Below are 23308 nucleotides of genomic sequence, written 5' to 3' on the forward strand. Positions count from 1 at the left end.
GCGCTCATCACCTCCTGGGTAGATTACTGCAATGCTCTCTACGTGGGGCTGCCCTTGAAGACCACCTGGGGGCTTCAGCTGGTGCAAAATGCGGCCACGCGGGTTGTGATGGGAGCATCCCGATACTCCCATATTACACCCCTCCTGCGTGAGCTGCATTGGCTACCGGTTGCCCTCCGGGTGAGATTCAAGGTGCTGATTCTTACCTATAAAGCCCTACATGGCTTAGGCCCGGGATATTTGCAGGACCGTCTGCTGCCAGGAACTTTTTCCCATCGCCTTGTGCACTCACACGGAGAGGGCCTCCTTAGGGTGCCGTCGGCCAGACAATGTTGGCTGGCGACCCCCAGGGGGAGGGCCTTCTCTGTTGGGGCACCTGCTTGGTGGAATCAACTCCCCCGGGAGCTCCAGATGGCCCCAGACCTTCGGTCCTTTCGCCGTGACCTTAAGACATCTTTTCCAACAGGCTGACCTGGACTGATGATAATGGGGTTTTTAATTATGATTTTAAATGTTTTTATTGGTTTTAGTGGGACTTTGACACAATTTAATTCTTTTTTAAATATTTGTATTTATTTGTATTTTACTGTTGTTAGCCGCCCTGAGTCCTTCGGGAGATAGGGCGGCATACAAGTCTCATAAATAAATAAATAAATAAATAAATAAATAAATAAATAAATAAATACTCCCATTTCAGTTGCCAACCACATTCATGCCACTGCAAAACGTGCTAACATTTAAATTATTAAAGATGCACCAGTCAAAAGAGACATTCACATGTTTCAATGCATTTATTAAATTCTTACAAAACAGAATACAAAAAATTCTGGCATCAACAAGGTGTTACAAAGGAAAAAGTTCCATCAAGCTGAATCAGTTCACCTGGTACATAATAAAGTGCTTTGTTTTTTTTGTTTTTAAGATTTTAAAAGTTTTTTTTTTAATTTGTCATTTTCAAACCAGTCCCTTGCTGAAGGACTCTTGCATGTATAGTCCCCCAGTGGTGCATTAAGGTGACTTTATGTCAGAAAACAAAACCTTTGGCAGTCTTTTATGGTAATCAGAGGAAAATATTTTTCCTGAACTGATTTTTCTCATAAAAGAAAAAAAGAAAAGAAACCAACTTCACAGTAAAATGCTAAATAACCAGTTCTAAATAGACTTAAACTGAGGAGAGGAGGGCATTAAGTCAAAGATGCATCAGTATGTTCTCCCGTCCTCATATATGCAGCTAATTAAAACTCGTGGAGGTACAAAACAAGATGCTTTCCAATAAACGTTTTTATAAAGAAAAATACCGAGGGGGTGTGGGATGCGAAAGTTTGAAAGTAAGAATTTTGGCAAGAACAGAATCATCTATCTGCACAACTAATTGGAAAATAACACAACGCAAACTATAAATACATGGAAAGCAATCTTGAGAGAAAATAGATGGTTGAGATGTCAAGGGAGCATGTTGGAGGCATTCCTATGTCTGTCCAAAGGTACAAGTCCATTTCTTCATAAGAACTAGTGACTTTAAACAGTTTAACTCTTTGGGCTTCTAAACCCAGGGAACTGTGCAGAACAGGACAGTGTTTTAAGGCTCTCCAGAAACTATATGCCCATTTCACAGAATTCCTGGGGGTTATTTCAAATGAGCTCGAGTAGTCTAAACACCTCCAAGCAATCCCATATCTCCCATCCCTCTACTTCCAACTGAATTAAGAAGCAATTTTGGTCTCACACACACAAAAAGGAATACAAAAAGGAGAGGAAGGAAAATCAAGGGGGTAAAAGGAAGTCTAGACAGCTTTTTCCAATCTCGTAGCCTCCAGATATGCTGAGCTTGCAGATTTTAGAGTCCAAACCACCATAGTCCAATGCCTCTGGGTGAGGTGTGGAAATAGACAATGCAAGTCTTAAAAATCGCTCAGAGGGAAATGTTTTATCTGTGTCCAGGGTTGAAATTAGGAACAAGAAACGGAATCAAAGAGATACATGTTGCCAAAGGCATAAATACTACAAACGATAATTCTCTTTGCAAACCCCATGGGAAAAGATTATTTGAGGCTGAAGCCATCTTGTTTTCTATGGTGTTAACTAAAGTCCCTCTGTATTAAAGTGGGTTCTATTTTGTTTCCACCAATACCATCAGTCATCAGAGAAAACCCAACACTGAAAACAACAATTTCTAGCTTAGCTGCTTCTTTCCCATCAGATTTGGGAAAGAAAGCACCTCAAATGCCGAATTCCTGGTCTTCAAACCCATTTCCCAATCCAATCACCCAAGCGATGAAATTTCAGCAGGGGATATTACATCAAGTGCAGAAAAGCCACCCATGGTTCACAGTTATCTCCCTCCAGGATGGAATTTGGATGCACTTAATATATTTCATTCAAAACCTGAACAGTCGATGCACCTTCATCTTACAAAATCAACTCCAAACCAAGATGGAATTCCACATTGCAAAGGAAACAAGTTAAGGCAAGTTATGTTATTTTGACAGAAGCCTTTAAAAAAAACGGCCCCAGTGCCAACAGACCACAACCACCCATATTTCAATGGGCATACAAGTCTCATCCTTTCATAACAGGTAAGATAGGACAGAGTTCATTTTTGGGCACACTTGACTCCTTTCAGTCAAGATTATTCAGATCAGATACACCATCCCAGAGTAAGATACGATCTTAGCAATGCTTTTATATATGAGATTATTTCACTTCACCCACCTGCCAAAGAGTTTGTTTGCTTTAGAAAACCTCACCAATTAAAAAGCACACTTTCCCGGGTCACAATTCTGACCCACTGCTCTTGCACATACTAAAAATTGTGCAACCCTGCAGAGAAGGGCTATGTATGTTAAGATGATCCACACACAGGAGGGGGATACAAAAGTTATTATTTGGCGCTCTACATGATTTTATTTTGTAACTGTGCACGTCTGTCACACAATTCCAAACACTTCATAAATTAGGATGTTTTTGTTTCTTAAATATCAGGCACCAATGAAAGACAAAAATGGAATATGAGCAATCCTTCACGTGTTGACATAATAATCCTGAGAAGTATCCTAGTTTAAAAAAGATTGATGCACAGCACGTTTCAACTGAGAATGCTGGTTTGAAAGTCACTGTCCATCGTTTCCAACCTATCAGCATACCATAGGCATCACAGGAGTCCCATTTTGGCCCTTTAAGAATCAAATAGAGGGAAGCAGAAGGCAAGTTTTCCTTCTCCCAAAGTAGTATCCCAAACGGCTAGGGAGGAGGACATTTTACACAATTCTTTTTCTGATGAACCAACCATACACACTGGCCCTATGACCAGAGGTTTAGAGTTGTGGCAGAGCAGGCTAAAATGTTCAGCCAAATATAGGTACCATGTCACTTCTGGGGAATGGATGCTCTTGAGGGAAAGAAAATCAGTGTATAAATATATTCCTAAGTTTTGATAAACTGTTCTTAAAGCTATCTTTCTTTTGAAGGATAGACGCAGCATAAACAACAACAAAAAAGCAAGAACAAAGCAAATTATATCCCATCACATCATTTAAAACCATCTGAATGAGAACATCCACACTGGAAGCTGCTCCCTTTGCTTCTAATCCTGAAAAGATTTAAGTATCAGGCAATTTAGAAGCGATATGCTACTGCTTTCTTGAGCAAAAAGGGCCTGAACCCACCACTGTTCAAGTAATTTCTGACCACAAAGTTAAGATTTAATCACTGGTGACAAAATCCATACCTATGTGGAATTTTGTTCTGAATTATATGATAAAAAGTTCTTTGATTTAAAAATAATTTCTCCCATAATGTAGCCTGCTCAGCTAACCAGTGTATTCTGCACCTCATTATTTTCAGACGGTACCATCTTTCTACCCCATTCCTTAATGAAAGCGCATCTGTTGGAAAAGACCGCAAGGTCACAACAAGCAAACCATAATACTAGAAAGGAGATCCCATCTGTTTTACCTTCTGTCAAGAAAGCAGAGAAAAATATCAAAAAGTAGAAAAGAAAGGAGGTGACAAATTATTTTACAAGCCTCCACACTGACAAAAAAAATCAATTATCCTGCATCTGAAAAAAGTTACTTCTCTTTCTCAGCAAAAAGAATCCAAACTTCTTTGCATAGTATTATTACTTAGAAAAAAGTCTTTATTCAGAGACAAGCATGTTCCTATTAGATCACACACGCCCACACGTGCACATCTGGATAGCAGCTGAAGTCACCAGCAGATGTTTTGCTACAATCACTCAAGGTTGAGTTTATACACATGACTGTTCAACCAATTCTGCCAAAGTCCTGCAGAGGATCTATCTTATTATCAGTGGATTAAAAGAAAAAAATCCCAAGATTTAGAAAGGAGATCAGATAGGTCAAACTGACCTTAGAACAATAAGCAAACTCTCCCTTGCACAGCAAAACACGCTAAGTTTCAAAGCCACCTCCCTAGCTAGATTTCAACAACTTTCACCTTCAAACTGAAACTAACTGGCTGACCCTCCCCTTGAGTCCTCTGAAGGATGTCCAAAAGATTTACTACGTTTTCCCATCCATACCTTTTACACTTAGAAAGGCAGCCCTTCAGCCATCAACCAGTCATACACATACTTTGTTGGAAACAAATCCAACAGAATTCAGTAGGCGTTGCTCCCCAGTCAGAATGCATCGCGCTGCTTGCCCTGTAGCTTATGCATAAAGGAAGGTAGACAGAAATACTACTAGATTTGAGCATGGCAAAAGCTATCTGCCCACCCACGGCCTAGTCACAACTGCCACCGTTATCAAGGCACCACACACACATTCAAGAATTTTTTTCCAGTCCATATCATGATGCAATACTGATTTATGTACAAACGTTTTCACTGCCTGCATGTGTGCGCAGTCTTTTGGAGAAATTTTGAGAGCAGGGCTTGCTCTCAAGAGTGTGTGTCACAGAGTGGTGGGAGGGGGTGTATGTCTCAAGAGTGGGGAGAGGGGTTGAGTCTCCCCCAGTGGACACAAAACAGCCAATAGTCTAAATTTCCAGGTGTGCCTGGAAAGCACCATCGTGTTTCATTATATTCAAGCCTTTAAGTCAGGGGTGTCCAACTCTGCGCAACTGTAAGACTTGTGAACTTCAACTCCCAGAATTCCTCAGCCAGACATGCTGTCTGTGGAATCCTGGGAGTTGAAGTCCATAGATCTTGAAGTTGCCAAGGTTGGACTCCCGTTTTAAGAGGCAGATGGTATGCCTTTCCCTCCCTTTCAGCTCTTCAACTATTAACATAAAAGAATGTCTTCAGAGGCACCTCTTATCCACCATGATTGATCCATGGTGAACAGGGTATTGACACCCAACCACGGGCTGACCAAACATTGAGGACAGTTTCATATCAAGGTTAGTATCAGGATAGAAGGAGACACCACAAAAATGCTCTCAAGTTGGTCTCCTCTAGACTCAGCACCAAAAGGCAGCAGCTGAGCAGCACCCATCATGAAATAGTTTGGAGCTGCCATTTAATTTCCCAGAATGCTCCTGAGCCTCGAGGCAATGCAGGCAATTCCTATAATGACTCCCAGGCTTAGATGCTCAACACCAGAGGAATTGGAGAAGGGTCAGACAGCAACAGCACAAACTGTTCGCAATTGTCTGGCAATCCTTATGTTGATACTTATATTATGATCAGAAAGGGTGATGAGAAGAGGTGGACACCAAAGAGGACCACTAACCAAATATTATTTTCACATCCCTCTTGGAGAATCTTCTACCAGAATTTCACCCCAATATGCTACTTGCTAACTGCTTGAATTTCACACGTTGAAACAGATTTTTTAAAGAATCACTCAAGCTTCTAGTTCCTTCTCTGTATGAGAGACACCACATGCATATAAGTGTTTTCTCTTCCTTCCACTATATTTCAAAAAGCAGGCTTTTGACCATTTTAGCACATCTGAATACACTATCCTGAGTTTGATTTACAGTTCTGCCCTTGCTCCCCCAGATTCACAAGCTTCCAGCAGGTCTAGCTTTAAACTAGATTCATTGCTGTTTTCTTACACAAAACCCACAATTATAAGAACTGTAGTTCTATAGAGAATGGGGGGAGAGGAGGCTAGAGGTTCCCCAAATTAATTAGTCCCCGTAGGAAGCAACCATCCCTGAGGAATTTTATCTATACTGGTTCAGAATAAGTGGAACGGAGGCTCCAAAGACTGGGAAATATTTCAAAATAAATCCCTCAAGCCACAGTCTCCCTTTGAGATGGGGAGCTCAAACAACGCATCACCTTGGGTTGTGTTTTTTTAAAAAAATGTATTAAAAAACATTCACCAAAAGTTGTAAAGGATTGCCATAAACTGTTCTGCCACAATATACGAGAGGGCATCCTACATTTGCAATCTCTGAAGCAATTATACATCTCTACAAATATTTTTGCAAAGATTTTTACAGCCCTGCAGAGGATGGTTTAATTAATGTGGACTATCTTCCAGTCAGATTAAGCCTCACTTTTTCCCCTCAATAGCTTACTCCAGTGTTTCTCAATCTTGGCAGCTTGAAGACATGTGGACTTCAACTCCCAGAATTCCCCTGGCCAGCATGGCCATGCTGGCCAGGGGAATTCTGGGAGTTGAAGTCCATCTTCAAGTTGCCACGGTTGAGAAACACTGGCTTACTGTATATGGTAGGTAGTAAAATCTTTCCTTTCTACTACAATGGAACTTTTTTTTAACCTTTCTTTTATCTCTCCTTATCAAACGGGAGAAAAACCCATTAAGCGATTAGATTCCACTATAGCAGATCCTAAAACATCCTTTTTACTCTAAAAAAAAAATTGGACCCCTCCCATGTTAACAGGACATATCTGGATTGAAACAAAATAGGGTTCTTGTGTTATCCGCAGCTTGGCCCCTTGATGAAAAAAAAAAGAACGAAATGCAAAATAAGTGCTGTGAACGGTGCCAGGGGGTGGGGAGAAGAAATTTCGCCCTATATGTATGGGTTTCCTCTTCCCAATTCCCCCCTTCTGTTTATATCCCAGATACCACTACTTTCAGCTTATAGAATCTATACAGTTTTAGGGAAGACTCTGCAATTTTCCCTAAATTTTTCCCATAAATGAACATTCATACAATCCATGGACTGTAATTGTTTCCTTCCTCCCCGCCTAAAAGTCACTCCAGTGCTTTTGGGGGAAAAAAGACGAGATTAAATCCTCCCCCACCCACCCTCAAACCATACAGAATCCGAGTAGTTATCATGCTTGTCTTGTTGTTTTTTTTAAAAAAAGAAACCAATGGCAAGAACAAAATTAAAATAAACGTTAAAAAAAAAGGAAAAAAAAAGTAAACACTCTCCAAACATAAAAAAATGCTACGTTTAAAAGTTCAGGCTTGGGGTGGCGCAGACAAGGGAAAGGGTTTCTCCCTCCCTTCTTTTCACAGTACAAGAAGCTGAGAGAAAGGGAGAAAGAAAAAGAAAAAAGAACAGAAACCCCCACCCCATCCCCCCCAACCCCCCAGATAAGGTATCCTTCAGTGGGGAGAAAGGGACAACTTTTTTTAAAAAAAACTTTTTAAGGAAAAAGCATGTGTGTTATCAAAATGCACCGGGAAGAGGGGAAACGAGGGATGGGAGGTATAGAATTTAAATAGCTTTTTTTAAAAAAAGAGAAAGAGAAACAAAAAGGAACAGAACAAGATCAAAGACAGAAGAGAATTCTTGGAAACCAGCCAACTTGATCTTGATCTTTTGTTAAGCTATTCAAGCAGACCTTTTTGTCCGAAAAGCACGGAAGGGGTTGGGGGGGTTGAGGGAAGGAATGGAAGAATGGACGTATATTAAGGAAAGGCAGTCACATGTGATCCCCAACCAAGACCAAGGGGGTCACCAGATGCTGGGTGGCATTGGCTTTAGCCATGCTTGTCTTCTGTCTCCGTTTGGCCAGCTTGGATTCGGAAGGAGGAGAGAGGTGCATAGAGCATGAGGTAGCTTTGATGATAATGGGGTGGGTCTCCTCCGCAGCTTCCTCCTCGTGCTGCATTAACTGACGGTTGACAGCAATGGCTTCGGCAGCAAACGATGTCAACTCTTTGGCACTGCTGTTCCTACCAAGGGCAACGACAAAAAAGCAAGTTGAGAATGTCTGGACTTCCGATTTTGTACATCCCACAACTAACCGCTAAAAATGGGGGTGCCGAAGAATAATTTTGGACACGGCATTACAGGTACTCCTTGATTTAGCAACATTGTTTGAAGTTACAATTGGCACTGCACTAAAGAAAGTGACTTATGATCGTTTTTCAAACGTACAACTTTTGCAGCATTCCCCCTGGTCACATGATCAATATTTATGACCGTTGCAGTGCCGAGGTCTTTGTGACCATCTTTTGCGACCTTCTGACAAGCAGAGTCAATGGGGGAGCCAAATTCACTTAACAACCGTGTGACTAACTTAATAACTGCAGTGATTCACTTAGCAACTATGGCTAGAAAGGTCGTAATGGGGCAAAATTCACTTAACAACTGTCTCGCTTAGCAGCAGAAACAATGAGCTCAATTGTAGCCGTAAGCCGAGGACTACCGGGAACTTGTTTTTTTGCTCCCCGGAGCTCTGGGGGAGGGACTGGAATCCCAATTTGGGCCTACATTACTTTGTTGCTTAACTATAGAAGTTTCTGGTGGTCAGCTGTGATCTTGCCTGGCCTGGGGTCTGCACAGCACTTGATTTCCAGAAGGGCATGAAAACCTGACTCATCATAGGCATTAGGGCTGGGTGAGTAAAGCATGTATGCTTGCAATTGTGAGCAGCTTGTGAGAGGTTCAGTTCTTGTAATTTATTCCATTTGCTATTACATGTATTCTGAATTTTGTTTCAGAATGGTTTTGTATTGTTTGTTGTCACCCAGTGTTATTTGCTTGAAGTGGGGAATCATATCAGTTTTCTAAATACTGTGTTTCCCCGAATATAAGACCTATCCTGAAAATAAACCTTAGCTTGATTTTTACATGTGCACCTAAGATAAGCCCTACCCCTCAAATAAGCCCTAGTTAAGAGCCTGCCCAGCTGACTGACCACCCATTCCATCTGGTTGTTCGCGATGCCACTGCCACAAGGTGAGGCAAGGCAGGTGGGGGAGGGGGTGGAACTGCACCACGCGCTCCACACTCACCTACCTCAGGGCTCCCGCAGCCAGGCCTCCCATGCCCTGACACCTGCCTTGACTCGCAGCAGCAGCACCAACAGCCCTGTCCAGGAGCCTGCATGGCCGCCATGTCTGCAGCCACTTGAAGCTGCTCACGTGCATTGCCCCCCCCAGCAGAGCCCTTCAGGAAAGGTCTATTTTCAAGAAAGATCTCTACAGCCAAGAACAGAGGCTGGGGCAACACACATGTCAACCAGTTCTTGGCTGCAGAAGCCTATCCTGAAGGCCTCTGCCGGTGAAACAGAGGCTGGGGTGGGGGAACGCGAGCGTCAACCTGGGCCTTGTTCTCTGCTAGAGGCCTTTCCTGAACATCTCTGCTGGTGAAACAAAGGCCGGGCGTGACGTGCACGAGCAGCCAAAGAAGTAGGCCGGCGGTGGCCACGCAGGCTCCTGCTAGATAGGGCTGTCGGTACCACCGCTGAAGACATTCCCCGAAAATAATAAGACCTAATGCCTCTTTTGGAGGCAAAAAAAAAATACAAGTCCAGGTCTTATTTTCAGGGAAATATGGTATATGAATTCACTGAAGGAAGGCTGTGATAGCAGCAGAACTGCCCATGTTTTCTGGACATGCCCTTCCCATTTTTCATTGGTACACCCTATTACCTGTTATTAAGCTGAAGTTCTACACACCTTAAAATTATCATTGAAATAGTGGTAATTATATACATGTTATACTGGTTTGTGACCAAAAGGCTGATAATGCAGTAAAGATTAGAAAGCTATTGCTTTCCATATATATAGTTCCTGAAAAAAACCAAAAACAAATTTCCAGACGATAAGAATCCTCAGAAGAGGCTATAATTCTGTACAAGAGAAATTAAGAAAGATTTGAGGTATACCTCAATATTCTTATTTATTAAAAGCATTTCTGTAATGCTTCACTCACCTTTGTAGGATGATTGGAGTGGGGAGCGTGTTATCAGGAGCACACTAGAAGCAAAAAAAGGAAGGAATGTTGTCATCCTAATAGTCATCTAAGACTGCTTACAACTCCTTGCAGACCCCAATGCCCTTTTAAGTTACACCTTCTCTGCATTTTTCCATGACAAAATTAAAGTTCCATTTAAACAAATACAATGGAGATACGTACATTAACCCTATTCAAATATATGCTCCTCTTGTAGCTGGTTATTTCGACATAAATACCGTAGGTGTCTGTTTACTACTGGAGGTGCAGTCTGAACATGGACAGAAAACTCACTTTATAGAAAAGAGAGGTCTGGGGCTTCCAAATCTGTAAGAAATTGTTTCTCCACCTTGGCAACTTTAAGATATGTGGATTTCAATTCATGGCTGGCTACGGAATTCTTGGAATTGAAATGCACACATCTCAAACTTCCCAACGTGGAGAAACCCTGCTGAAAGGCTAGGTTGCATTTCAATCAAGCCTGATAACTAGAGATTTCATATATCCACACCAGTTGTTTGACTACAATAAATGCCATGCCCTCTTATTTTTTCTTTTAAAAACTTTGGAGTCTAACTTACATTAACACTTGGGAGCATGCAGCTGAGGGGCCGGTTAGTCCCTGAAAGCTCTACCGCCTTTTAATTAATTTTTGAATTTTAACTATCCTTGCCTTCATTTTAAATGTTTGTATTTAGTTTTTACTTTTTAAATATTTTATCTGTACACTGCCTGGAGTGCCTCTGTGAGGGAGATGGGTGGTTTCTAAAGCAGACAGACAGACATAGATGATATAAACAGATAGATAGAAATAGAAATAGAAAGATAGATAGACAGACATAGGTAGATGATAAATAGAAATAGGTAGATAATTGATAGATGATAGATGGATGGATGGATGGATGGATATGGATAGATAGATATAGGTAGATGAATGGATGGCTAGATAGAAGATGGAAAGAGGTAGAGATAGAAACAGAGAGATGATGTGGAGAGAGGGAGGGAGGGAGGGAGGGAGAGAGAGAGAGAGAGAGAGAGAGAGAGAGAGAGAGAGAGAGAGAGAGAGAGAGAGAGAGAGAGAGAGAGAGAGAGAAAAGATGGAGATAGATAAGCAGAAAGCCAAAAGAAATGATCTCATGTCCATCTTTTCTCACTCAAGAATGCTCACCCCTTGTACCCAAGGATGCTTGAGGACCTCGGCCGCACTCAGACGCTTTTTGGCATCTCTTACAAGAAGCTTTGAAATGAGGTCTTTAGCTTCAAAAGAGATGTGAGCCCAGTCCTTGTCTGGAAATTCATACTTCCCCTCCTGGATGCTTTCAAACAGCATATTCTGCGAGAAGAGAAAGTTACCGTACATTACGAAAAGAAGACAGCACATCTAAAAATAGTTAAGAAACACGTACGGGAACCAATTATGACATTTCTAAAAAAGAGGGAGAAGCAAATGGAACTTTTTAGGACTTTGCACTGCTGGCAAACAGGAAGTGCCATCTGGGCATGATTACCTGGCAAGCAGGGCACGCTTCACCACGGTCCCAGCCGCAGTCCGTTCCACAGTGACCCACAAAAGGGGGGTAACCACTCAGCATGATGTATAGAATGACTCCCAAGCTCCATAAATCACAGCGCTTGTCGTAGATGGATGCTTCTTCATTGAAGGCCTCCACCACTTCTGGGGCCATATATTCTGCTGAACCACACTGGGGGAAAGAAAACAAAATTTGTAACAGCCAACGGTTTAGACTCTGATTCAGAGGTGGTTGTTTGTGCAGATGTGAGTGCTTTAAATACACAGTTTTGTCCCCAGTTAACTATAGGAAAGCATAATCAAGAAAGATAATGTGCTGATTTCTGCCAGGATTCATCCCTGGTTACCCTTTTGCAAACCTACAGAGACTTATCTTTTTCTCCCTCACTTAATCCGTAACAATTCTCAGAGAAACTTATTGGAAATAGAATCAGGAATGGTAAGGCAGTCATAGGGATATCTTCCAAAAATGGTCTAGTCAATGATTGCTCAATGAAACCAGGTTTCAGTATTATTTCTAAACCTCAGATTCTGTGGAAGTTAGCAACAAGGGACCTGCTGTTGCCTTCTGACCCCGCTGGAAACAGAAAGCTGGTTAGTGGCCTGTTCTTATGTCCTCTACGACGACATTGGAGCTGTCAAATGCTCAAAACAAGCAAGAACAGGAGATTCTTGCAAGCCACAAATGCCACAAACTGCAGAGGAAAATACAAGCCTGACCAGGAACAGAGATCAGATATGAGGCCAGATGGACTCAGCAAGTAAATTATACCCTTCGTGTTCTCTAGATTAGATACTTTTTGCTTCAGCTGGCCAAAAATGAAAGCCTACTAGCCACACATAACCATAGCCTCACCCAACATAAATACAGCTTGCCACCTAAGGACATTTGTTTCCAACGAGTTCCTGGAAGAAAAATGGAAGCAGCAAACCTGAGCTATGACATCCCAAGACTGCTCAAAACCTCAAAGAAAGAATGGCTAAGAGCAGGGGTCTTCAAAGCAGGAAATTTTAAGACTTGTGGATTTCAACTCCCAGAATTCCTCAGCTAGCCATACTGGCTGAGGAATTCTGAAGGTTCAAGTCCACAAGTCTTAAAGTTGCCAAGTTTGGAGACCCCTGGCGAAGAGGTTGAGGGAAGTGGATAAGAACCCACATACACTTATCTCCAAGGACTATAGCCTACAGTTTTAGCCAAGTTGGCCATGTCTTCTTTCCTGTAACACAGCCCCACCCACCTACACTTCTCACAATCTTAGGAAAAATCAGAGCCCCCAACATGGAAGCCCGGAAAGATCACAGTACCAAATTCAAATTCCCTGCAAGCAGTCTTCCCCCCCCCCCCAAGGTCTCCTGAACCACAGAAACATACTAGCTGGATTCACATGGCATGTTTATCCCAAGACACAGGTTAACCCATTAAAGTTGCTATTTTACACAAACACAGTATGGTTCACTTACTATGCAACGTTAATTGCTGAGATCCCTAAAGTAGTAAATTACCAATTATCCAATCTTATTTTAATGTAATCAATGCGTTATGACTCAAATCATGCAGTCCATTTTCAATGCAGAGAATTCAATACGAAATCAAATATAGGTTTTTCACATATCAGGGTTTTTTTAAGTTGGCAAGTCCAACCGCTAATTCTCGAATGATCACCAAGATTCTTCCTTGTCCCAAGGCAGCATTTTCCAAAAGTATTAATAGTAATCTATACATTTACTTTGTTCTAATCTATAAATAGTAGCATACTGTACAGCGAGCAAGACACAGATCCTTTGGGCTTTCATACTAGAGACAAACGTAGATAATACTTATTCTGTACAGGTAGTCCTCAATTTACAGCAGTTCATTTAGTGACCACTCAAGGTTATAACAACACTGGAAAAAGTGACTTATGATCATTTGTCATACTTACAACCAGGGCTTTTTTTCTCATAGAACGCTCAGAATGGAGTTCCGGCACCTTTTTTGGATGGAACCTTATAGGGTAGGCAAGGCAGGTTGTATGACGTGTGTGAGTTACGGCACCGTTTTCTTTTACAAAAAAAGCACTGGATACAACCCCATGGTCACGTGATCAGAATTCAGATGCTTGCCAACTGGCATGTATTTATGACAGCTGCAGTGTTGCGGCGTCACGTGCTCACTTTTGGAGACCTTCTGACAAGCAAAGTCAATGGGGAAGCCAGATTCACTTAACAACCATGTTACTAAGTTAATAACTGCAGTGATTCACTTAACAACTGTGGCAAGAAAGATCATGAAATGGAGCAAAATTCACTTCACAAATGTTTCACTTAGCAACAGAAATATTGGGCTCAGTTCTGGTCGTAAGTCGAGGACTACCTGTAATGTGTTTCGTGGTGCTCTCTGAGCCATTTTCTTGTATCATCTCCTAAAACAAGGGGTAGGAACATTATAACATTTGTAATGTTCCAAATGTGATTGGATGCTATTTTCCCAGAACCTAACTAACACTCGGTGGTTATGCAAAAAATGGGGTGCTTGGTTCATCTCTGATCCTAGAACAAGCAAGAATTCCCTTGGAAACAGGAAGCCCCAATTCATTATTAGTTGCTCTGGCTTTCTAATACCTTAACCATTTTTTTAACCAAGCTTGTTGAAATGAGGCTTTGGGAGAGGATGAAAAGAAAAAAAATATGTGTCTTTCAGCTGCTCCCTATGCCAATGCTCCTTGCACCATCCCAATTTCTATGAGTCTTTGTTTAGTCTTCAAAGTGTTGTGACTGGTGGAGCTCTCAACCTTGATCTAGGCTGCAGAGGAAAGATCCAAGAGCACATGTGATCCCCAAAGCCATTGCATCACCTCCCAGAGGACTCCAGAGGTTGCCAACAAATTCTAGCTTGGAAGACGACGCATTCGGGAAATGGTTAAATGTGTAATTGGAGAGTAATCATCTTTGCTGTAATTTGAAGGATAAAAGAAATGTAGTCAAAGTTTAGTTTTTAATCCTCGCTCTACCAATCCTCTAGGAGAATGTGGCTTTTATCATACAGTTCAAAGGTAAATTTGAGCCCCCAAATTTGCACTCCCTCTTGCCAAGATGATGATGATGAATAGTACGAGCAGTCCTCGGTTTACAACCATAACTGAGCCCAAAATTTCTGTTGCTAAGTGAGACATTTGTTGAGTTTTGCCTCATTTTTACGACCTTTCTTGCTGCTGTTAAGGGAACCACGGAACTCAGGACTGCCCCCGACCTTCGCTCATTTCACCGGGACTTGAAAACCTGGTTCTTCGAGCTGTTTGGCCCAGACTGAGGGGTTTTAACTAATTTAATTGGATTTTAGTTTAATTTCAGGGACTGTAATTTAATTATAGTTTTTAACTGCTTTTAATTTTTGTATGCTATGTATTTTAATTCTCCCTGTAAACCGCCCTGAGTCCTACGGGAATACGGCGGTATATAAATTTAAATAATAAATAAATAAATAAAACCACGCCGATTGTTAAGTTAGCAACACGGTTATTAAGTGCATCTGGCTTCCCCATGAACTTTTGTTTGACAGGAGGTTGGACAAGGTGACCACATGACGCTGGGACACTGCAACCGTCAGAAGTGTGAGTCAATTGCCAAGCGGTTGAATTTTGATCATGCGACCAGGGGGAAATGTGGCAATTAAGTATGAAAGTTGATCATAAATCACTGTTTTCAGCGCCCTTGTAACTTGGAACGGTCACTACATGAACCAGTTTAAACCAATGTATTCTTAAACAGTCACAGACCAAAGGACTTGTCACAGAGAGTTCCGTGCCAACACACATAAGAAGTTAGCTTTCCATTAAAAAGGGGGGGAGAGGGGTTGGGATACAGAATCAGAACAGGTAGGCCTTAAGGTAAAACCATTTGTTTATAGAGCAGTGGCCCTTTTTGGGTAGCGGGGACTGGTTCCATGGAGTTTTTTTTTTCACAGCGGACTGGTTTTGCATACTGCCTGCTTTGCTTGTTTGTGACTGGTTGCTCGCATGCCACAGACTGGTGCCGGTCCACAGACCGGGAGCTGCAAAGCCCTGGTGTGTGGACCGTCACCAGTTTGTGGCATGCCAGCAACCGGTCCACACAAACAAGCAAAGCCCCATCCACGAGATGCAGGCAGCACACAAAAGCACTCATTCTCCGGTCCACAGAAAAACCTTTCTCCACAGAACTGATCCCTGGTGCCCAAAAGGCTGGGGAACCTCTGATTTAGATCTATCCTCTAATAAAAAATGAGAGGTAAAGGTAAAGCACGTGATGGGGAGCAGGAATAGGAGTGGTTTCCTGTTAATTTTTGTCCATGGGGGTGGGGTGGGGATGTTTGAAATTCCAGAATTTGCAAGCGATAGGCATTTGGGCAAGGAATTCCCAGCATATGCCTGTGGCAGATCCTTAACCTGCGAAACACTGGGGACAGACAGCCATTCTTGAACAAGGAAAGGAAATGCATTCTTCAACATGCTCAAAGGGATCCTTTCACACATTCCACAGCAAAGAGTCCAACAAGTGAATCGATGATCATTTCCCTCTCTGTTTCCTTCCCATTATGCAAGTCATAATCCGCCTCCTCTCTGTGAGATTAAAAAAAATCAATGCTGGAGATAACAGCAGCTGCCCACGGAGCTGGAATTCATTCTCTCTCTCTCTCTCTCTCTCTCTCTCTCTCTCTCTCTCTCTCTCTCTCTCTCTCTCTCTCTCTCTCTCTCTCACACACACACACACACACACACACACACACACACACAACACACACAACACACAAGGCACTGAGTTCACCCATGGCCACCTCCCCCCTGTCCCTGAATGCAGCTGGATTGAACCAGCAGGTGCAAGGAGTCACACGTCCCTTGCTTGCACCAAGGTTGCATCAGCTGCCAAATTCCATCCCTCCCTTTTCAAAAGCAGAAAAAAACCCAACCCCATGATTGCATCAAACCAGGACAGGGCAGGGCAGGAGTCTAGAACTTGCTCGACCAGCACGCCCTGTGGGAGCCAGGCCAGCAACTCTGGGGCTGAGCTGTGGCCTTGCATTGTGTTCAACTTCCCAGCTAGGCAGTTGCCTGCAGGGCCACACGAGAGAACATTACGTATCCCTTAACCCAGCAGGCTCTTCAGAGGATTAGCAAAAGCACCCTGCATCTCAAGACAAAAACCAGAACCCAACACAAGCCTAAAACAAATTAAAAACCGTCTAGGGTTTCCTGCCTGAGCAGGGGGTTGGACTAGATGACCTCCAAGGTCCCTTCCAACTTCTTCTTATTATTATTATTATTATTATTATTATTATTATTATTATTATTATTATTATTATTATTTATTATTATTATTATTATTATTATTATTATTATTATTATTATTATTATTATTATTATTATTATTATTAATTATCCTAGCTCTGGTCAGAAAACTGGCTGGGTTCATGCAATTTATTGAAATAGAATTAACTATGATTCCTTAGCCAAATGAAGATACTGCACGGTAGCCAAGGGCAATGGTCTGGCTCGTGCAACAGGCTTAGAAAGGGGGTTTGGATCATTTTAGGAGTGCCCAATTAGCACTCTGATGTTTGCTCATCTACACTGACTGGGTCCTTCCAGAGTTTCAGAAAAGTCTTTTTGCTCAGCTGCAATAAGAGGCCTTTGCGAAACCTCCCAATACATGCCGAATATGTACAGGTAATCCCCAACTTCTGACCGTTCACTTAAGGACCATTCAAAGTTATGATGCCCGCCTCTCAAAAGGTATTTATGATCTGAGTCCAAAGTTCTGATAGCCAGGACATACGTTTGTGTGTGTGTGTCTCCACAGTCACTTGGCCATATTTGAAGTGCTTTGACAACTGGCCTGAATTACTATTTAAAGCAATCTATGGTCACATGACCACAATTTCCCCCCCCCCCCCTTCTTGCAAACCAGTCTTTTGGTTTTTGGCAAAAAATATCCTACAGAGAACAATGGCTTTGCTTAACGATTGCAGTGTTTGCTTAAGCATGATTTGCTTAAATGCTGCAAAAATACTATAAAATCAGGTGATAAAATCATCTGATGACCGGCTTTACAACCCTCACCCAACTTGCTACCGTAATGAACAGGTTCCATTATGGTTGTAAATCAAAGACTACTTGAACTGTGTATCTCTTGAAGAAAAAAGAGAAAGAGGAAGAAAAGGCAAAATAAACTGTAATTACCAGTCTTACAAAGAAAAAGTACAGCTGAATTTAACAGTTTCCCCTCCACTCATTCTTCCAAGATCTCTGCTACTATGGGAACAAGATAAAATACCCCATAACTCCGAGGAGGACAAAATAGATGGGAAAAAAGACTGAAGGGTTCAGGAAAGCCCTCTTTTTTATTGCTTTGCGCTGAATGAGAAGGGCATGGAGTTCATAAATCTCTCTATGGGTCTTCCTGGGATCATTATAACCTGCAAGGAGGATGGAGAAAATGGGGAGAGAGGAAAATTCAAATTAAACAGGGCCCTCTTTGCAGCAGCAATTTCCATCCATCTGTGAATATGCTTATGGGGCGAGGGGAATACTCCCAGGAAGAATCAAGTGCCCCAAACACCTGGAATAAAATTAAAGATGGGTAAAAACTAAGAAAGTGGTTGTTGTTTGTTTAGGTACCTCTTAGCCACACAGGAGAAGGAGAGTACACAAAAGGAAGAAAGCAACTTCCTTTGAGTAATGTAGAAAGGCAAGATTGTGTCGAACCAGATACATGAACACAAACATACCCACTCACACAAGTAACCTCAACCGTAGAGCCAAACCTGCCCATCAAGACAGGTGGGTTAGTAGCCTGGCTACACAATAAAGATGCCAAACTGTAGCCACATCTCCACCTTTTCCTTGCTCCTCCCATCACCCCACAGGCAAGCCTCTGCTGACCCACTTTAGCAAGCTTCTTTGCCTCCCACATGTATGGGGGGAGGATGGGATAAGAGAGATGGATGGAGGGCAGAATATTATTAAGCCTGCCGGTGCATCAGTCTGACGTGTGTGTGTGTGTGTGTGTGTGTGTGCATTTAAAAGCATTTCTATGCAAACTTCCAGAAACAAAATCAGTCAAGTGAAACTAGGACACAGGACCGCAGCTCGATCCACCATAGAAGCAGAATATTTTACAGTTTGTGATCAAAGAAAGATGGGGCTGGGTTTGTTCTCATTGTCACAAACACCATCTTGCCTTTTTTGACCTCCCCTGCAGGCATCTCTGCTGCAGATGGGATTCACACATGCCAATTTCATATGGGAATGCTGAAAAGAGGAGACGCTATCTCAGGGGTGTCAAACTCAATTTCACTGAGGGCCGCATCAGCATTGCGGTTGCCCTCAGGGGGCCGGGTGGGTATGGCCAGGGTGGGCGTGGCCTACTGGGTGGGCGTGGCTAGAGTGTGTATGGCCTACTGGGTGGGCGTGGTCAGCTCTACATCGTTCGGATCAAGGGTGCCTATGGGGGCCTGGGCAGGAGTGGGGCAGATCTGAGGGTCTCTGGCAGAAGGAGGGTCTCTGGGCCAGGGCCAAGGCAGTGGGGGCTGTTCCCTCACTGTTTTCAGGATGGCTTTGCGGGCCGCATGAAACCACTTCGCGGGTTGGACTTGTGTTTGACATGTCTGTGCTATCTGGAAGAAAAAAAAACTGGGAACGCATAGATTTAACTCCCTAGTTGTTTTTTACACTATGAATGGGGTTTAGGAATTTGTGGTCCAATGTACAGGTGGTCCTTGACTTATGACTGGTTGCTTAGCAACTGTTCAAAGTTAGGACAAAGTCACCCGCCCCATCCCTGCAATCACATGACTGTATGTCAAGTGCTCAGCAGCCGGTCCGCAATTACTTCTGGTTTTCAGCAACAATGGCACATAGCAAACAAGGAGACTGCTTTACGTCCACCACACACACAAAAAAATATCTTAAAATTGGGTCGGCCATATGGGTGACCTGCTTTATGATAAGTCGTAATGAGTAGACTCCAGTAGCGTCCTAAATCGAGGATTACCTCGAGAGAATCCATCTACTGTTTGTGACTGTTGTATGAAACTGACCATCATCTTACATCCTAAGATAATTGGTGCAGTCCATGTTACGCTGAGCTTGGTAATCTCAGCTTAAGAAAAGGTAAGTCTGTTTTGAGTTGAGCCCAATTTCGCTTCACGGTCATGACCATGTGGCTTCTTTGGCATGATACGTGTTTTTCTATTCCCTTCATATCGTGTTTCCCTGAAAGTAAGGCCTACACCAACAATAAGTCCTAGCTTGAGTTTTGGGGGTGGGCCTAATATAAGCCCTATCCCAAAAATAAGCCTTAGTTTTGGGGCGAGGCACACACCTAAAAATCAAGCTAGGGTGGGGGTGGGGAACTGTACCACCCGCCCTACCCCTACTTACTTTGCAGCCAGGCCTCTCCTTGCCGGCCCACTTCTTCTTCTGAAGTCCCTTCTGCAGCCAGGCCTGCATTTCACAGTCACAGGGCTTTCTGGAAGGCCTGTGCAGCCAAGAACCAAGCTATGGATTCAATCCATAGCTCTGTTCTGCAAAACCTCAGCAGGCGAGCACCAAGCTATGGATTGAATCTATACCTCGGTACTCGACTGCTTAGGCCTTCTGGAAAGGCCTGACTGCAAAATGCAGGCCCGAATTCAGCTGCAGAACTTCAGGCCCAGAAGTTCAGGCCTGGGTGGAGCTGTCAGTGCCGGAGGTGAGGTAAGGCCAAGCCTACCCCGGAAATAAGACCTGGTGCCTCTTTTGAAAGCTAATAATAATAATAATAATAATAATAATAATAATAATAATAATAATAATAATAATAATAATAATAATAATAATAATTATTATTATTATTATTATTATTATTATTATTATTATTATTATTATTATTAAAATAGCAGCAGCAGCTGGTCTTATTTTGGGGGAAACACAGTAGTATAGGTAGTCCTTGACTTACAATAGTCCGTTTAGTGACTATTCAAAGTTACAATGGTACTGAAAAAAGTGACTTATGAACATTTTTCAAGCAACCATTGCAGCCTCTCCATGGTCACGTGATCAAAACTCAGACACTTGGCAACTGACTCATATTTATGACGGTTACACTGTCCCAGGGTCATGTGATCCTCTTTTGTGACCTTCTTACAAGCCAAGTTAACGGGGAAGCCAGATTCAATTAACAACCACATTACCAACTTAACAACTGCAGTGATTCACTTAACAACTATGAGAAGAAGGGGCAAAATAGGGCAAAATTCACTGAACAACTTTCTCACTTAGCAACAGAAATTTTGGGCTCAATTGTGATCACAAGTCGAGGACTACCTATATTATAGGGTCGGAAGGGACCTTGATGGTCTTCCATAGTCCAACCCCCCGCCCTGCCCAAGGTAGGAATCCTTACACCATTCTGGACAAATGGCTGTCCAGTCTTTTCCTGAAACCTCCCATGATGGAACACTCTATCTCCCAAAATGTTTTTCTAACTTTAATTATAACATAATATAAAATATTTTCTAATTTTAAATACTGATTTATCTAGCTACTCACTAGATGAAACAATGAATATAAAATTAAAAACCAATGCAAAGTAGCCATCAACAAACCCTCCCCAAACAAAATAACATTAAGAACTCTGCTTGAGAATCCATATGGCAACAGACTATAAAAAAAATAATCACATTCTAAAGGTCTCCCCTCCAAATACTAACCAAGCTGGATCCCACTTAGTTTTCAAACCCTGAGAAGATTACCAAGGTATTGCAACCTGTATATTTTGGGAAGCAATCTATTGAAGGCCCTTAGAATCAGTTACTTTCATTCAGTAGAACCGCCCTCATTATTGCACATCTTGAAGGGAACAGGGAGATTGGGACAAAGTTTGCAAGGCAGAAAAAGCATCAAAGACTCAATGACGGGGCCAAGACAGAGGATTAATAAGGCAATTTTCCTAAGGATTAATAAAGTTACTCTTCCAACTATTTGTCTTCCTCAATATCTGGGGTTACCCAAAGTCCACCAGGATGCTGCTTGAAGGGCCTATATCCGTGGTGGCGAACCTATGGCACGCGTGCCACAGGTGGCATGCAGAGCCCTCTCTGTGGGCACGTGCCCCGTCGCCCCAGTCCTAGGCCTTCAGCTGGGTTTTATAAAACCTTTTCGCTTTAGGCCTCTGCTGCCTTGTGCAAAAATAAAAAAAAGGTTCAATCAATCAGTCAATTTCAACTTCTCACAGGAAAAAAAAAAGATCTCACAAAGTTGGAAATGATTGAACTTTTTAGTCATACCCAGTCTGCTGTTACCACCGCAGCCACAGACAGGCAGCCAGCCACGCCTAACTGGCACCCAACGGTACATAAGTGAGTTTTGGGTTGCAGTTTGGGCACTCAGTCTCTAAAAGGTTCACCATTACTGGCCTATATTAAAAGATCCTTACCCTTAAAATAAAGAGATTTATCAGACGGACAAACATCTTCACAAATCTGAGAAGAGCAAGTGCAGATCACACTAGGCATGGAAAATTTTACAAAGGTGGCACACTAAAAAAATGCCAACTCTAAATTACAACTAAAAACTAGCTAAAATGCACCACATTTGCATGCATTCTGAAGCAGAAAATCATATTAACAATATTTAGAAATTGCATCACTAAAATTCTATAGCCTGGCTGAAGACCTTTCGGGGGGGGGGATGTCACCAAAATGGCTTTCTGTAGGACAAGAAAGCCAGGATCTGCTGCTCTTACTTGCTTCAATCTGTGAGATTTCTTTTCTCTACTTCATCATCCAGTTCCTTGTGTGTGGCTGGATATAAATTTTGGCTATCTAAGTCATGGGAGAGGAAAGATGCAAAGTATTTCACTACAGTGCCTCTGCATAGAAAGCTATCAGTAATAAGGCTGGTTCCTATGAAGCTTAAAGATTTTTTTTTAAACCTAGCAGGCTTTACTAGCTAGAAAAGAGGTCCCCAACCTCCGGTCTGTGGACTGGCACCAGTCCACAGCATGCCAGCAACCGGGCCACGCAAACAAGCAAAGAGCCATCTGAGGATGCAGGCAGCACAGAAAACCACGCCCCCTACGGTTTGCGGAAAAACCTTTCTCCATGGAACCGGTCCCTGGTGCCCAAAAGGTTGGGACCGCTGAGCTAAAGTCTTCCAGGAAAAGTCTAGCTGTAATTTGACAGCTGCATGCAAAAGAGTCTCCAATGTTCCGCTGCAAATTAAAGAGATTCTAAGCAAGAACTTCAAAAGGATGGTGCAAAAGGATGGGTTGGTATATGCAAAAAGAGAGTAATTATCTCAGGGTAAATAATACAGGTAGTCCTTGACTTATCGACAATTGAGCCCAAAATTTCTATTGTGAAGTAAGAAATTTGTTGAGTGAATTTTGCCCTGTTTTACAACTTTTCTTGCTGCAGTTTGTTAAGTGAATCACTGCAGTTGATAAAGTTAGTAACCTGGTAAATTAATCTGGCTTCCCCATTGAATTTGCTTGTCAGAAGATCGCAAAAGGGGATCACAATATCCCACGGCACTGCAACTGTCATAAATATGAGCCAGATACCAAGCATATGAATTTTGATCATGTGATCACGGGGATGCTGCAAAGGTCGTAACTATGAAAAACGGTCATAAGTCACATTTTTTAGTGCCACTGTAACTTTGAACAGTCACCAAACGAACCATTGTTAAGTCAAGGACT

The 23308-nt window shown here is 42.4% G+C and overlaps 1 protein-coding gene across 1 annotated transcript in view; it reads right to left on the reverse strand.

Moving 5' to 3' along the window:
• Positions 1-6698: 6698 nt before the first annotated feature.
• The window catches only part of MKNK2 (MAPK interacting serine/threonine kinase 2), a 53892-nt gene continuing 37282 nt past the window's right edge, over positions 6699-23308 (reverse strand). Inside the window, exons 11-14 of the mRNA XM_083349905.1 lie at positions 11589-11783; positions 11249-11413; positions 10060-10103; positions 6699-8072 (exon numbers count right to left, since the gene is read on the reverse strand). Coding sequence (XP_083206031.1) covers positions 7820-8072; positions 10060-10103; positions 11249-11413; positions 11589-11783 — 657 coding nt within the window. The 3' untranslated portion in view covers positions 6699-7819. The remainder of the gene's footprint in view (positions 8073-10059; positions 10104-11248; positions 11414-11588; positions 11784-23308) is intronic.

The sequence above is a fragment of the Vipera ursinii genome, assembly GCF_947247035.1.
Source record: "Vipera ursinii genome assembly, chromosome: 1".
Taxonomy (NCBI): Eukaryota; Metazoa; Chordata; class Lepidosauria; order Squamata; family Viperidae; genus Vipera; species Vipera ursinii.